Here is a 16023-nt window from a genome sequence, read left to right on the forward strand (position 1 = left end):
AGGGAACTGACGTCAAACTGTCCCCGGAGGATGCTGAATTCCTCTAGGTGGAATGGGCCCAGCAAGCAGCGGTTCCCTGATGGAAGAAAGGGCTGCTGGCGAAGATAGCAGCTCGGCGACAGTCAGCGCCGGGTACCATCGGCGGCACCCCAGCCCAGGCGGAGCCAGATGAGCGCCAGAAGGCCGTGTGCAGCACAGGAGCAGGTAGGAAGAGTTCCCCTATCCCGGGCGCTGCAAGCGCCGATCTGCTCCTGGGCCTCCTACAGCAGCACCCCCCGTACCCAGCCACGTACACCCTGGAGCAGCTGCTAAGCCCGGAACCTCCACCCCCGGGCGATGACTCCGCAGACCTCTTGCTCGGCTCCCTTCCGGAACCGCCACCCCCGGCACCCGAGTGGGTGTACGGAGCGCCCTCTCTCGACTGGTCCGCCATGTTTGAGGATCAGCAAAATGCCCGCTACTCCTGGTACCAGCGCCCCTGGTTGCCTGCCCAGGAGGAGAAGAGTTTAGGTGGGACAACCAGGGGGGGACCTGATGGGGTTCCCGCAGGAGACCCAAGCACTGGTGAAAAAGGAGTTCTGCAGACGGGAGCTCCTACAACTAGAAAAGGAACAGCGCACCCGGCGGGCGCGCTGCAAGCGGTTGGAGACCCGAAACAAGGCCGCAAAAGCCCAAGTCCGGCAAGCAGAATCTGCCCGTCCTAGTCCCAGTGAAGAGGGACTGGTCGTCAAATTTGACTTGGGGGCAGGGTGGGGCTTCATCTGTGACCCCCACTTCAGCAGAGACATATTTGTTAACCGGCGGGATGTTGAGCCCCAGCTGGAGCAGGGCCATCCCAACCGGAATTTGTACCCCGGTGACCGTGTCACCTATACTAGGCACCACGGGGAACGCGGGTGGTATGCCCTCCAGGTATACCGCGTAGTCGAGGAGGAAAAGGACATGCCCCCTCAGTTCATGGCTGATGACCTGGCTGGGTCAGCCAGCAAAAATCAGAAGTACCTCCGGCGGGGACCCCACTACTAAGTATCAGTAAGTGGGACTGAACATTGTAAATAAGTTACCCGTAAGGGTACAAGCTGAAAATTTTGTGTGCATAATTACCTGGTAAGGGTATACAGACTTCAGGCTGAGGACTGTGGGCAGCCAAGAACTGATCTTGTATATAGTTTGCACTTCTTAAAGTGCCCTCTATTGGTTTTATATTTGCAACCACAGACCTCAGAACAAAAAACCCGTTTGGCGTGGCCGAAGACGTGGTCCAACACCAGGATCACTTAAGCCCCGCAGCCATGCCCAGGGCATACGTTGATGGTTTTCGGACGGGTCCCTCATGCTGCTGTGGCGCCCTGCTGCGCATTGGTGCCACAGATCCCAGAGGGGTGCATGGATGGACTTCTCCACAAGAGGCCCTCATAGCATTCACACACCTCCACCCTACCACCTCAGACCAGCAGAAGGAGCCCGTTAGGGATATATAAAGAGAGGGTGGAGCCAGGCAGCTGAGTCTTAGTCTAGAAAACAGTTTCCTCAGGGGACAGAGTTAGTTCCAGTTCCTGCAGAAGATGAGCCTGAGAGAGGTCAGTCTGCAGTAGAGCTCAGCCAGTCCCTCAAGAGAGAGTTCAGACTCAGTGAGCTCAGATTAGTGAGCAGGAGCGTGCCGACGCTCAGAGAGCGGCGAAGAGTAGCGAGGCCTACTGCCCGTGTGAAGCCTAGTGAGGGCCCCGAGCGTGGCCGAAGGCGAGTGGAGTAAGCAAGCATCATAGGGGGCAGAGGAGATTAACCAGCTCACCCCAAAGCCATTTACCGGACACCGGGTCCGCGCCTACAGGGGGCCTATATCCCCAGCAGGAACAACCGGAACCCCTGGAGAACTTTACGTCCCAGGTTCACCAGAAGCTGACTGTTATACCAGGGCCAGGAGTCACGGAGGCCCAAGAGACCAGGGAGTGTGATCTCCAACAGAAAGCCCTACCACCAGGTCAGCAGGTGCAAGACGGAGACCAAGTTAGGCCTAGCTCCACACAGGTCAGAAACTTTTCAAGGAAAGGCAAGGAACAGGAGGCCCCACACCCGCTCACTGGGGAGAGTCCTGATATGCACCCTTCACCCTGAAGTACCCTGGACCGTGCCAGAAACACCACCAGTAAAGGTACTGAAGTGAACTGTTGTGTGTGTGCCTATTCTTCCTCTGACCCGGCTGGGTCCCCTCAGTCCTGCATCCCTACACTTACGCTGCCCTGAGGCCCCGCTCCACCTGTGGGGAGCCGCACCAACTAAGCTGCCGAACACCGGCCTCAGAGGACTGTCGCAGCACTGGTGATCCTCACCAGACACCACAGGTGGCGTCACGAACATTCCCTATCCCATATAACTTCCCCCTTTCTTTTAAGAGTGACCCCAGGATACGGGCCCGGGAGCCAGCCACCGCGACATCCCCCAAGATCAGGCAACAACAAGGCCCGGGTGCCAAGTCGTCCCCATTGCCTGGGCGCGTCACTGCTTGATTTGCACCTCTACACGTGAGATGGACACCCTGTTTGGGATCTCACTGCAATTTGCTTGAAAAATGTTGAAAATGTTTTACATGAGAAAATATGTATCTGTAAGTGAAAAGTTTTATATTGTCTGTAATAATGTTACCCAGTAACGTTCAAGTAATGTGCCTCCCATAAAGGGAAGAAAAAGTTTTATGAATGCATTCTAAAAATTTTGTATGTCTAAAATACCGTGTTTTTGCTCAGTTCCAGCCCGCGGACATGCTGTGTTTTGCCAGGGGGTAGTATGGCGCCCCTGAGGGTTCAGTCGCCACAGAGGTACTGTATCTCACCCAGAGGTGTGGTGTCTCCTTCTCTCAGGTAAGGAGGGAGTGCTGCCCGGGACCCCAACACCCACATTCAACACTACACTGCTCCAGGCCGGCTGGAAGAGCAAGATGCATTGTGTTCCTGCTGAGCCCTGTCCCTGGATGGAGTGGGGGGAATCAAAGAGAGGGGGAACCAGTAGTGGGTGTGGGTGGAGGATGTAGGGTAGGGGAGCACCATTGTAGGAGGTATCATAGAATCATAGAATCATAGAATGTAGAGTTGGAAGGGACCTCCTGGGTCATCTGGTCCAACCCCCTGCTCAAAGCAGGATTCACTAAATCATCTCAAACAGATGTCTGTCCAGCCTCTGTTTGAAGACGTCCATTGAAGGGGAACTCACCACCTCTCGTGGCAGCCTGTTCCACTCATTGATCACCTTCACTGTCAAAAAGTTTTTTCTAATATCTAATCTGTGTCTCCTCCCATTTAGTTTCATCCCATTGCTTCTAGTCTTTCCTTGTGCAAATGAGAATAAAGATGATCCTTCTACAATGTGACAGCCCTTGACATATTTGTAGACAGCTACATATTTGTAGACAGGTATATAAAGGGAAGGCATCTTAGGGTAGGAGGTTGGACAGTCAGTCAGTGAGTATTAAGGAGAAGAGGGGAGCAGAGTCTCTTCAGGAGCTCTGCTCCATAAGTGGGGCCTAGTAATAGAGGCCCAGGAGGGGAGCAGAGGCGAAAGGCTCCGGTAACCGAAGGGATCCCAGGGGGTACGGTGAGTGCAGGACGGCACCCGTACGCCCCGAATCTGCCAGGTGTCAGAGGGATCAGGCCGCAGGAAGGGAACCGGTCCCTGGACCAGCCGTGTTACTCCAGGTCTCGGCTGGAAAAACCGGACGCTTCTGCACTTCCATGGTGCAGTTGCCACAGCCTCACCCTAGTCGCCGTGAAGGGCATCAAGTAGGTCCGGGAACTCCAGGTTGCCCAGAGGGACTTCAGAGCACTCGATCGAGACTGAGTGTGGAGAGCGCAGGGCAGGAGGGAGAAGACCCAGCGCGAGAAGTCGGTCAAGGAAAGGAACATAAGAAAGGGGGCCCCGTTAAGTGCTTCTAATCTACCTGAAGGAGTGCTGAGCCCCTGCCTGGCAGACGCAGTGCGACGCGGAGGCTGACACCCGTACAGTGTACCTGAGAAACTTGAACAAGAACTGTGAGTAAAACTCGAATGATTGCACTGCACTGCCTCCGTCAATTATTTCTGCTGTGCCATCTCTCCTGCACCCCAAGCCCCAGCATCACCACCATCAGCACCTACACTGCCCCGGGGGCTCGCTCCACCTGTGGGGAGCAGAAACATCCCTGCTGCCATCCCATCACCCCCCGGAGGTCTGCAGCAGCGCCGGTAACAATTACCGGAAACCACAGGTGGCGTCATGACAAACTGTACACTAAAACCCCTTTTTAAAGAGAGACCCAGAGTATGGGCCCGGGAGCCGACTGCCGTGACCTCCTAAACAAGGTAAAAGGCCCGGGTACCGAGTCCCCTATATTCCCCCTTAGTGACACAGTTGCATTCACTCCTTAGGCAAACATTATGGGAGACCCACTCCTTTTTAATGGGGACATGTCGTAATCGTTACTGTAGCCCAGCTACAACTCTGGTAAAAATAGCAAGAGACCACTGCAAAATTTTCATTTTCTCTGATTTTTCTCTTTCTAGGTATATTTTTGAGTAAAATGTACATTGTTGTTTTATTCTATAAACTACTGACAACATGTCTCCGAAATTCAAAGCTAAAAATTTAGTATATATTTGTAGCAAATGAGAAATCGTCAAAATAATAAAAAGAAACCGTGCGTTAAGACCTCAAATAATGCAAAGAAAACAAGTTCTTATTCATTTAGAAACAACAATACTCACGTTTTAACTCAGGAAGAGTTCAGAAATCAATATTTGGTGGAATAATCATGATTTTTAACCACAGCTTTCATGCGTCTTGGCTGCTTTCCATCAGTCTTTCACGCTGCTTTTGGGTGACCTTATGCCACTCCTGGCACAAACATGTAAGCCGTTCTTCTTTGTTTGATGGCTTGTGACTATCCATCTTCCTCTTGATTATATTCCAGAGGTTTTCAATGGGGTTCAGGTCTGGAGATTGGGCTGGCCATGACAGGGTCTTGATGTGGTGCGCCTTCATCCACACATTGATTGACCTAGCTGTGTGGCATGGGGCATTGTCCTGCTGGAAAAAACAGTCCTCAGAGTTGGGGACCATTGCCTCAGCAGAAGGAAGCAAGTGTTTTTCAAGGATAACCCTGTATGCGGCTTGATTCATACGTCCTTCGCAAAGATTACCCTGCCCATTTCCAGCCTTGCTGAAGCATCTACAGATCATTACCGATCTTCCACCAAATTTCACACTGGGTGCAAGACACTGTGGCTTGTATGCCTCTCCAGGTCTCCGTCTAACCACTAGACAACCAGGTGTTGGGCAAAGCTGAAAATTAGACTCATCAGAGAAGATTACCTTACTCCAGTCCTCTATGGTCCAATCCTTATGGTCTTTGGCAAACTTCAGCCTGGCTCTCCTTTGCTTCTCATTGATGAAAGGCTTTTTTCTAGCTTTACATGACTTGAGGCCTCTAGGAGCCTGTTACCAACTGCTCTTGCCGTGCACTTCACCCCAGCTGCCATTTGCCATTGCTTTTGTAGGTCACTTGATGTCGTCCTGCGGTTGCTGAGTGACATTCGAATAAGATGGCGGTCATCCCGGTCAGTGGAGAGTCGCTTTCGCCCTCTGCCGGTCTGTAGCTTTGTTGTCCCCAATGTCTGCTGCTTGACCGTGTTGTAATGGACTGCTGTCTTTGAAATTTTAAGGATGAAGGCAACATGACGCTCACTGTATCCCTCTGCTAGTAAAGTCAGAATTGAGCCCTTCTTTTCCGCACTCAAGACTTTTCTTTTAAACTCCTTTTGGCATGGTTAAAAGTTATTTTTTCATTCAAATTACTTTTGGGCTATTCCTAGCACTTGTTTTGCATCCAGCTTGTCCTATTGCAAGAGGATTGTGAAGACCACAGCAGTGTTTTTTATACTTTCCCTCGTTACATAAGATTTGGTTCAGATGATCACCTAATCAGAAGCACATTAAGTAGAATGAGGTGGACGGTGGTTGGAATTCAACTGACACTGGAATGGAATGGCTGTCAGAGATGTAGAGATGGGGATTTTTAGAAAACTGTGCAGTGGTCTCTTAATTTTTGTCAGAGCTGTATATGTGTGTTTAAATTGTTAGTGGGGTTTTTCCTAAATTTTGGCAGCCGTTTGACTCACTGCATACCCTATAACTGTATAACAGACTCTCTCCTTTCTATTAGGAACATGTCATTACTGTGGACCAGCTCTATGTGTGTTTAAATTGTTAGTGGGGTTTTTCCTAAATTTGGACTCAGTGCATACCCTATAACTGTATAGCAGACCCTCTCCTTTCTTATGGGAACATGTCGTTACTGTGGCTCTGCTCTATGTGTCTTTAAATTGTTAGTGGAGTTTTTCCCAAATTTTGGCAGCCCTTGCAGTCACTGCATACGCAATAACAGTATAGGAGACCCACTCTTTAATAATGGGAACAACAAAGTATAGCCCACTGCTGGCCCTTTAAGAATAGTAAGGCGGTAAAAATAGGCTTTGTGACTTTCGGAGTCCCTCCTTCATAAATGAAATACGATGTGTCTGATGATATCTCACACAGCACATGGCCAGATAAGGTTGTATAATGTTAAAATGACATTTCCCGGTGAATGCATTTGTCTTGGTTGAAAGCAATGCAAAAGTGCAAAAACGCATAAAAAACACAGCGTGTGAACATAGCCCAAGGTGTGGAGGAGTATTTTTGTTTTTGGTTATTTATTTTGCCTTATATACAAGTCATTACCCTGGAAAGGATGTTCCTTAACATATTTCCCAGGAAAATTATTTTGGTTTAGTTTTTGTATGATTTATTGTGAGTCCGTAAAAGTGGCGTAATACTCTGACAACGTTGTTGACAGCAGTGACCTGGGAGTCAGAAATGCTTCCAGGGGTCTTCCCCATGCTGTTCCCATGTCATTTGAGCACTGTTCCCATCGATTTGGGCAATTTTTAGGCCCTCTGCCGACCGCCAGGGGGAGCCGCCTGAAAAATGCTCGAGCTTCCCGTAGACTTACATTGGGCTCGTTGCTCGGATCAAGCTCCCGAATATTCTAATGTGCCCCACCCGACCAAAAGTTTGGACACACCTTCTCATTTAAAGATTTTTCTGTATTTTCATGACTATGAAAATTGTACATTCACACTGAAGGCATCAAAACTATGAATTAACACATGTGGAATTATATACTTAACAAAAAAGTGTGAAACAACTGAAAATATGTCTTATATTCTAGGTTCTTCAAAGTAGCCACCTTTTGCTTTGATGACTGTGTGTCCAAACTTTTGGTCTGTACTGTATATATATACTTATTTATATGTGTACTGAAGAATATTGCCTTAGAAAACTGTGTAAAAGCCCTAGACAATTACCATATGTAAAAGCCCATGTTAAAATCGCATTGCATACGGATGTCATACGGACGCTAGGTGAGAAAATCGCATAGCAATTGCTTGGCACTCGCATGACACTAGTTTTTTCGGTCTAGATATCGGAACGTTTTTTTTCACACATATGGGTATGAGCCCTAATAATTTGCAGAGTAACCCCATATCTGCAGATTATTATTAGCATTTGGGGACATAACACTTTCCCTATACTTCCTGAATATTATCTGCAGCACAATGGAGTCCAATACATTCTTGAGGTATAAGGAAGAGGCATGACAAATCAACTTGTGAAAGCTTCACTAAATAACCCAATACTAGCTGCATACATCATTAAATAAATCTCGTTCACCTGATGAGTGTAACATACCTGGCGGCGTCCTTGCATGGTGGTCCATCTCCCACTGTGCAAGAGCGCGCACTTGATCTCCAGTCCAGAATGTCTCTCTGGCTTCCCTCCTTGCTGTCTGTTTGTCTGTTTTGGCTGCATAGGGCGACGCCCGCTGAACTTCCTGTTTCTTGTACCTGCTGCGGACACGCCCCTGTTGCACCTTCAGCCTATTGCTGTCCATCTTTGGGTATTTATACCACCTTCTTCCTCAAGATGGTGCCTGAGCATTGTGTCCTGTCAGTCGGCTTTTTGTCTCTGACGTGCCAGGTCCTATCCTGTTTTCCTGCCTGTTCTCCAGTTCTGTGTCTGAACTGTGGTCTGTTCTTGTGAACACGCTTCTAGCCTGTTCTTTCGCCTTCTAGGGGCTGTTTTCCTAGATCTGCCTGTCTGTGCCTTGCGGTATCTGTTCCCGTCTGAACAGAGTCCTGTTTGTGTCCCAGACTTGCTGTATTTGTTCCCGTTCCTCGGTTCCCAGTTGTCTGTGCCTCGTTTCTACTTTAGCCTTTTCTCCCTTTTCCCTCTGTCTGTTTTCTGCGTCTTTCTGCAGAGTCTGAACTTGCTCCTAAATTCCTTCTCGTCGTCTCTGTACCTCTGTTGTGAATTTAGTGTACGCTCGCTACTTCTTTGTAAGTACTTTGTGTGCTTCTGGTTCTGCCTTTCCTTCTCCGTCTGTTCTTTGTGAACAGAGTCCTATCCCCTTGCCTTGTCTCGTTCGCCGCTCCGGCGGTTCTAGCCGCTCTGCGGTTTCCGCTCTGCTCCTGCTTAGCTTGCCGCTCTTGCGGTTTCTGCTCTGCTCCTGCCTTGTTTACCGCTCTGCGGTTTCCGCTCTGCTCCTGCTTAGCTTGCCGCTCTTGCGGTTTCTGCTCTGCTCCTGCCTTGTTTACCGCTCTGCGGTTTCCGCTCTGCTCCTGCTTTGCTTGCCGCTCTTGCGGTTTCTGCTCTGCTCCTGCCTTGGTTGCCGCTCTGCGGTTTCCGCTCTGCTCCTGCCTTCTTAGCCGCTCTGCGGTTTCCGCTCTGCTCCTGCCTTGTTTACCGCTCTGCGGTTTCCGCTCTGCTCCTGCCTTGTTTGCCGCTCTGCGGTTTCCGCTCTGCTCCTGCCTTGTTTGCCGCTCTGCGGTTTCCGCTCTGCTCCTGCCTTGTTTGCCGCTCTGCGGTTTCCGCTCTGCTCCTGCCTTGTTTGCCGCTCTGCGGTTTCCGCTCTGCTCCTGCCTTGTTTGCCGCTCTGCGGTTTCCGCTCTGCTCCTGCCTTGTTTGCCGCTCTGCGGTTTCCGCTCTGCTCCTGCCTTGTTTGCCGCTCTGCGGTTTCCGCTCTGCTGCGGCCTTCTTAGCCGCTCTGCTCCTGCCTTGTTTACCCCTCTTGCGGTTTCCACTCTGCTCTTGCCTTGCTTGCCACTCCTGCGGTTTCTGCTCTGCATCTGCTCGCTGCTCCGGCAGTCCTGTCCTGCTCTGCTTCTGCTCGCTGCTCCGGCAGCCCCGTCCTGCTCTGCATCTGCTCGCTGCTCCGGCAGTCCTGTCCTGCTCTGCTTCTGCTCGCTGCTCCGGCAGCCCCGTCCTGCTCTGCATCTGATCGCTGCTCCGGCAGTCCTGTCCTGCTCTGCTTGTGCTCGCTGCTCCGGCAGTCCCGTCCTGCTCTGCTCTTGCCCACCGCTTCGGGCGTTCCCTCTCTGCAGTGTTTGGCTACCGCATCTGCGGTTCTGTTTCTGTGTCCCAGTCTGTACTGGGTCTTGTCCTCTCTGTGCTCCAGCCCGTCCTTTCGGCCAGTACCTCCCTGCCTGCATATTCGCCTGTATCCACCCGTCTGCATACCTGCCGTGTTTGCTTATATCCACCAGTCTGTGCCAGCCTAGCCTGCCTGTTCCAGTAATCCCTGTGTGGGTCAACCCCCGTGTCCGGAGTTTGACCTGGAGTAGCACCTGGTCCCTCTGCCCGGTTTCTCCCTGGTGCACTGGCGTCGTATGCCGTCGTGCCACCTTGGTCGGATCGGCCAGATACTTAGTCACGCCCCTCCAGGCACTCTCCGGTCCATGGTCCAGTGGAACCACTGCTCCCGCACACGCCAGTCAGTCCGGGCGTGTGCATAACAATGAGCCGTGTACTTGCTGTGAAAATCCAGACCAAAATGAATATTTCATCATTTTTGAAAGTTTAATCAGTTTCTGCCCAATTATCCTGATTGACAGCTCCTTTCTCCTGCTGAATCTCCACCCACTTAGCCCGATTGACAAGCTCCTCAGTGTCCCTCCTCCCTGCTGCTGCTGAATCCTCACCCATCAAATCTTATTGACAGCTCCTCCTTCCTGCTACTGCTGAATCTCCACCCACCTAGCCTGATTGACAGCTTATCTTCCCTGCTGCTGCTGAATCCTCACCCATCCAACCTTATTGACAGTTCCTCGGTGTCCCTCCTCCCTTCTGCTGCTAAATTCTCACCTATCAAATCTTATTGACAGCTCCTCCTTCCTGCTACTGCTGAATCTCCACCCACCTAGCCTGATTGACAGCTCATCTTCCCTGCTGCTGCTGAATCCTCGCCCATCCAACCTTATTGACAGTTCCTCAGTGTCCCTCCTCCCTGCTGCTGCTGAAATATCAAATTGCTCTGTACCAGCTGCAGCTGTCAGTCGGTCGTGGTGGATATTGAATACTCTTGGACTGTCTCACTTTTTTGTTAGACTAATAAAATGCTCATTATAATAACAGGATTCTGCAGCCATTCTGATATAAATTTTCACAGTAAGTACACCAGCCTCATCAGGTATAAGAGCTCTATGTACTAAATTATGCAGTTTATATTGTGAAATCCGGTGATAGATCTACTTTAGTCTAGAGATTCTTCGGTAGGGCTCATGTTACACACAGGAATACATTACTACATGGCTGAGGGCGGGGTGATTTATAGTAATCCATGACATTAAGGAGAACTCAGTCCTCATCATCCTCTTGACGTTCTTCAGGTGTGGCTCTATAATGGTTAGTCATGTGGAAATAAGCACTGCAGCTAATAGATGGGTGGATGAAAGCCCCTGGGCGGTGGGTGCACTCCTATCTACCCATTTTTCCCAGACTGGTTTTAGTTATAGCTAAACTGGATTTTACTGTATCTATATATCTACTTTATCTATGTACATTGTGCATTGTGAAAGTATTTGCCCCCTTGAACTTTTCTACCTTTTGCCACATTTCTGGCTTCAAACATAAAGATATAAAATTCTAACTTTTTTGGGAAGAATCAACAACAAGTGGGACACAATCGTGAAGTGGAACGAAATTTATTGGATATTTTAAACTTTTTTTAACAAATTAAAAACTGAAAAGTGGGGTGTGCGATATTATTCAGCCCCCTTGAGTTAATGTGGCAAAAGGTAAAAAAGTTCAAGGGGGCCAAATACTTTCACAATGCACTGTATATATTATTTATCTATGTATCTATCTACAGTCACGGCTGAAAGTGTTGACACCCTTAAAATTGTTCCAGAAAATGAAGTATTTCTTCTTTCATGTTTTGTTATACACATGTTTATTTCCTTTGTGTCATAAAAGCTATAGAAATGGAACAGATGATGCACTCACCAACAGTGTTGCTTGATAATAGTCCTGTTTATGACGCGCCCCCTGGGCCGTTGGGTACCCGGTGCCGGGCCGGTAAATGATGGGGGATGTCACAGTGGCGGTGACCCGGTCCGTGACCCAGGGCAGTCAATAAAAAGGGGTTATTGACAGGGGATTTATAGTGATTGTATAAAGTTCGTGACGCCACCTGTGGTATGCGGCTAAGGGAGCCGCCGCTGCGGGGCTGGTCCTCTGGAGCTGATGTTACTGCAGCAGGGATGGTGTGGCTCTCCACATGTAGAGCTTAGCTCCAGGGCAGTGTAGATGTTATGGGTTATGCTGGGCGTTGTAGTGCAGGGGTTGATGGCGCAGCAATAATTAGTCCACAACTTAATGGCGGTTTCCTCTTATCTTTACTGGCGGTGATTAGACAAGCCGGGACTAGGGTGTGGCGCCCCTGGGGGTTCAGTCGCCACAGAGGTACTGCACCTCACCCAGAGGTGTGGTGCCTCCTTCTCTCAGGTAAGGAGGGAGTGCTGCCCGGAACCCCAAACACCCGCATTCAACACTACACTACTCCAGGCCGGCTAGAAGGGCAAGATACATTGTGTTCCTGCTGAGCCCTGTCCCTGGCTGGAGTGGGGGGAACCAAAGAGAGGGGGAACCAGTAGTGGGTGTGGGTGGAGGAAGTAGAGTAGGGGAGCACCATTGTAGGAGGTATATAAGGGGAAGCCATCTTAGGGTGGTGGGAGAACAGAGAGTGAGAGTGATTCAGTGAGGAGAGGAGGGGAGCAGAGTCTCTTCAGGAGCTCTGCTCCATAAGTGGGGCCTAGCAATAGAGGCCCAGGAGGGGAGCAGAGGAGAAAGGCTCCGTTTTACAGAAGGGATCCCAGGGGGTACGGTGAGTGCAGGACGGCACCCGTACGCCCCGAATCTGCCAGGCGTCAGAGGGATCATGCCGCAGGAAGGGAACCGGTCCCTGGACCAGCCGTGTTACTCCAAGTCTCGGCTGGAAAAACCGGAGGCTTCTGCACTTCCATGGTGCAGTCGCCACAGTCTCACCCTAGTCACCGTGAAGGGCATCAAGCAAGTCCGGGAACTCCAGGTTGCCCAGAGGGACTTCAGAGCACCTGATCGGGACTGTGTGTGGGAAGCGCAGGGCAGGAGGGAGAAGACCCAGCGCGAGAAGTCGGTCTAGTAAGGAACATAGAGAAAGTGGGGTTCCGTCAAGCGCTCCTGTTAAATTTGAGAAAGTGCTGAACCCCTAGTCTGGTGGACGCAGTGCGACGCGGAGGCTGACACCCGTACAGTGTACCTGAGATCCTTGAATAAGAACTGTGAGTAAAACTCGGATGACTGCACTGCACTGTCTCTGTCAGTTATTTTCGCTGCGCCATCTCTCCTGCACTGCAAGCCCCAGCATTACCACCATTTGCACCTACACTACCCCGGGGGCCCGCTCCGCCTGTGGGGAGCAAGAACATCCCAGCTGCCATCCCATCACCCCTGGAGGTCTGCAGCAGCGCCGGTAACCATTACCGGAAACCACAGGTAGCGTCACGAGTCAAACTGTACACTAAAATCCTTTTTTTGAAGAGAGGCCCAGAGTATGGGCCCGGGAGCCGACTGCCGTGACATCCTAAACAAGGTAAAAGGCCCGGGAACCGAGTCCCCTATAGCCCCCAGGGTGACACAAGGGTACTGGCAAGAAGTGGAAGTCCGGGCAGCCTGGAAGCAAGTAAAGAATCCTCCTTGCCAGGTGAAGTTGGAGGCCTTCCCTTTCCAATAAACTCTTTGGCCCTGCTGCTTGGAGCTGTGCGGTGGCCCTCATCACTGAGTGCAACGTTTCTGTGCTCACTCGTATGGCAGGCAGCTCGGGCCTTGCTGGTGCGTTGCTCCCACGTGGTGGTGCTGGGCCCTGCGGTGCTGCTGAGCCTCCAGCGTCTGATGGGGCCAGGAGACCTGCAGTCTCCTGCCCTCCGGTTTCTACTGCTGGGCCTTCGGTGCCCCACAGCCTCGGACTCCCGTGTCCAGTTCTTCTGTGCTGGTTCTTCTGGGGTGTCTCCTCGACGTCCTGACTTCAACTCCTCACACTAAGTCTAACTAACCCCGCCCCCAGATCCAAGTTGCCAAGGGGAGGAGCTCCCCTTGCTGGTCTGGAGCCAGGAAAGTGTTGCATGCTTAGTAAAACCTGATTAGGGGACCCCTGCTTGCTTCCAGGCATGGCATCACCTCTTGTGAGAGAGGCAATGCCACTGTGAAAACCGGACCCCCGGGGTGCCACATTCCCCCCTAGTTAACTTCAGTACTCCCGGACTGAGGATACCTTTCAAAATTAACAAATAACAATTCACATTACAAACAGTGTAACAAGTCAAAAATTACAAAAACCCAACAAAAATTGAAAGCATTCACTGCGGCGCTTAGTCCTTATGCCACAATCCTGGTAACTGTAATTTGGCTGGTGGGAATCGCATCGTCCCTGGTCGTGGCTTCAGCCACATCTGGTTTATTTTCTAGGCCTATTAGTAACTATATTCAATATTGTCCTGACCACACCTAGTCCTGTGGTCCAATTGTCCATAAATTCAACAAATAAACAAATATACTTTTCTAAGACTATTTAACGGGTACAACTATAAACAACATACACTTTAGTTCTCTTATACTTTATACTTTAGTTTCTCCAGCGAGCAGGGAGCTGACCTTTTGTACTCCTGGTCGATTAACGTAGTACGTTAGTTGTCATTGTCCTACCCTGGTCCCTAGTGTCTACCCCTGGTGTGGTGGATTCAGTGTGAACTACACTACAGGTAGTCTGAGGTAACACCGGTAGGCTGGGTAATCTCCTACGAATTCTTTGGCTCACCATGGGTATGACAGGTTCACTGCTAGCAGAGGGTCGATTCTCCTGGTCTGCTGATGATGAAACTTCTGTCTCTGGGACCGACTGGTCTTCCAGCTGTTCTGGGACTTCTGCAGCTTCCGATGAGGCCGCTTGGAGAAAGGTCAAGACCGGTACCACAATCGCTTTGTTGACCTGCGGCCAAGATCGGGGAAATTCTCCGAGGACTGTCTGAACCGTTTCCTCCACTTTTTCTGTGGGCCGAGGGCTGTCTTGATCTTCTTCTGTGTGTTTCAACTGTTCAGGACATATCTTCAAGTGGTCTCTTGTGACTGCCGCTGAAGTTTCCCTTCCATCTTTGCTGATGAGGCACACTTTGGTGTTGTCGTAATTCGAAGGTAGGACGGTGTATGGCTCATCTTCCCACTGGTCATCTAATTTATGGACTCGTCTCTTCCTCTTAAGTACCTGTTCTCCAGGTGATAAGGGAACGGCAGGTGCGTGCTGATTGTAAGTTTTCTCTTGCTTCTGTCTTGCCTGGGACAAATTTCTCTCAACACACTCTTGCACCTTGCAGTATTGTTGCTGCCGCTCAGTAACCCAATCCGCATCTGGTGAAGTCATCTCTGGCGTTAGGACTCCCATGTCCAAGTCAATGGGTAGCTTACCAGGTCTTGCTCTCATCAGGTAAGCGGGTGTACAGTTGGTGGGGTTCACCGGGATGTGGGTGTATAGGTCCACCAAATCTGGTAACTTCTCTGGCCACAGGCTACGTTGTTCAAGGGGCAACGTCTTCAACAGGTCTATCACCACCTGGTTCATCTTTTCACACAACCCCTTGGTCTGGGGATGATACGGCGTCGTCCTGATTTTCTTGCAGCGGTACAAGTTACAGAATTCCTGGAACACCTCTGCTTCAAAGGCTGGACCTTGGTCGGTAAGCACCCATTCAGGGTAACAGTGCGGGCGACAAAAGTGCTGTTGGAACGCTTTGGCTGCCGTCTGAGCCGTCTGGTCTTTTACTGGCACTACTACCAGGAACCGGGAGTAGTGGTCTACTATGGTTAGCGCGTAGACATAGCCTGACCTTCTTGGGGCTAGCTTCATGTGGTCCAAGGCTACCAGTTCAAGTGGTTGTTTGGTGATTATGGGCTGCAGGGGAGCCCTCTGGCTGTCACGGTCTTTCCGCCTCAGGTTGCATGGACCACATTCTCGACACCATCTCTCGATTGCTTTCCTCATGCCAGCCCAGTAGAATCGCTCACGTAGCAGGACTTCCAACTTCTTCCACCCGAAGTGTCCTGCTCCATCGTGGTACGCTTCTAAGACCATTGACGCATCCCGCCTCGGGACTACCACCTGCCAGACCAGTTCATGTGTCCGGGAGTTGATGCTTCTTCGACACAGCTTTCCTTCGTAGATGAACAGTTTCCCCTTCTCCTTCCACAACTGTTGGGTCTCCTGTGGAGCATCTGGATCAGGGTACGAGTCAGCTTGAGTTAGCAACTCCTTGACTAGGCGGACAGCCGGGTCGCTATCCTGCGTTTCTGCCCATCCCTGGTGGGGCAATGGGTTGAACGTGGCCTCTCTGTTGGTGGAGCGCTTGTCCCTTACACAGTTGGAGCACTGGGTCACCCCATGACAATGGAAAGCGGGTATCTCTATCTCCTCCAGCTCTTCCGGGTCTTCTCCCCCGTCTGGCAAGTTGGGTATCCTGGACAGCGCATCAGCAATTGCATTTTTATGCCCTGCCCGATACTTGATGGTAAACTCGTAGTTAGACAGTCGAGCCATCCATCGTTGCTCTAGGGCACCAAGCTTCGCAGTCTCCAGGTGCGTCAGCGGGTTGT

At 50.7% G+C, this 16023-nt stretch overlaps 1 protein-coding gene across 1 annotated transcript in view; it reads right to left on the reverse strand.

Annotated features, from left to right (window-relative positions):
• AMACR (alpha-methylacyl-CoA racemase) overlaps window positions 1-7870 on the reverse strand; it is a 151817-nt gene extending 143947 nt beyond the window's left edge. Inside the window, exon 1 of the mRNA XM_073681499.1 lies at window positions 7759-7870. Within this exon, the coding sequence (XP_073537600.1) occupies window positions 7759-7786 (28 nt within the window). The 5' untranslated portion in view covers window positions 7787-7870. The remainder of the gene's footprint in view (window positions 1-7758) is intronic.
• Between the last annotated feature and the right edge of the window lie 8153 nt (window positions 7871-16023).

This window comes from Phyllobates terribilis, unplaced genomic scaffold (genome assembly GCF_046119375.1).
Source record: "Phyllobates terribilis strain yellow unplaced genomic scaffold, ASM4611937v1 Scaffold_1__5_contigs__length_1240528914, whole genome shotgun sequence".
Taxonomy (NCBI): domain Eukaryota; kingdom Metazoa; phylum Chordata; class Amphibia; order Anura; family Dendrobatidae; genus Phyllobates; species Phyllobates terribilis.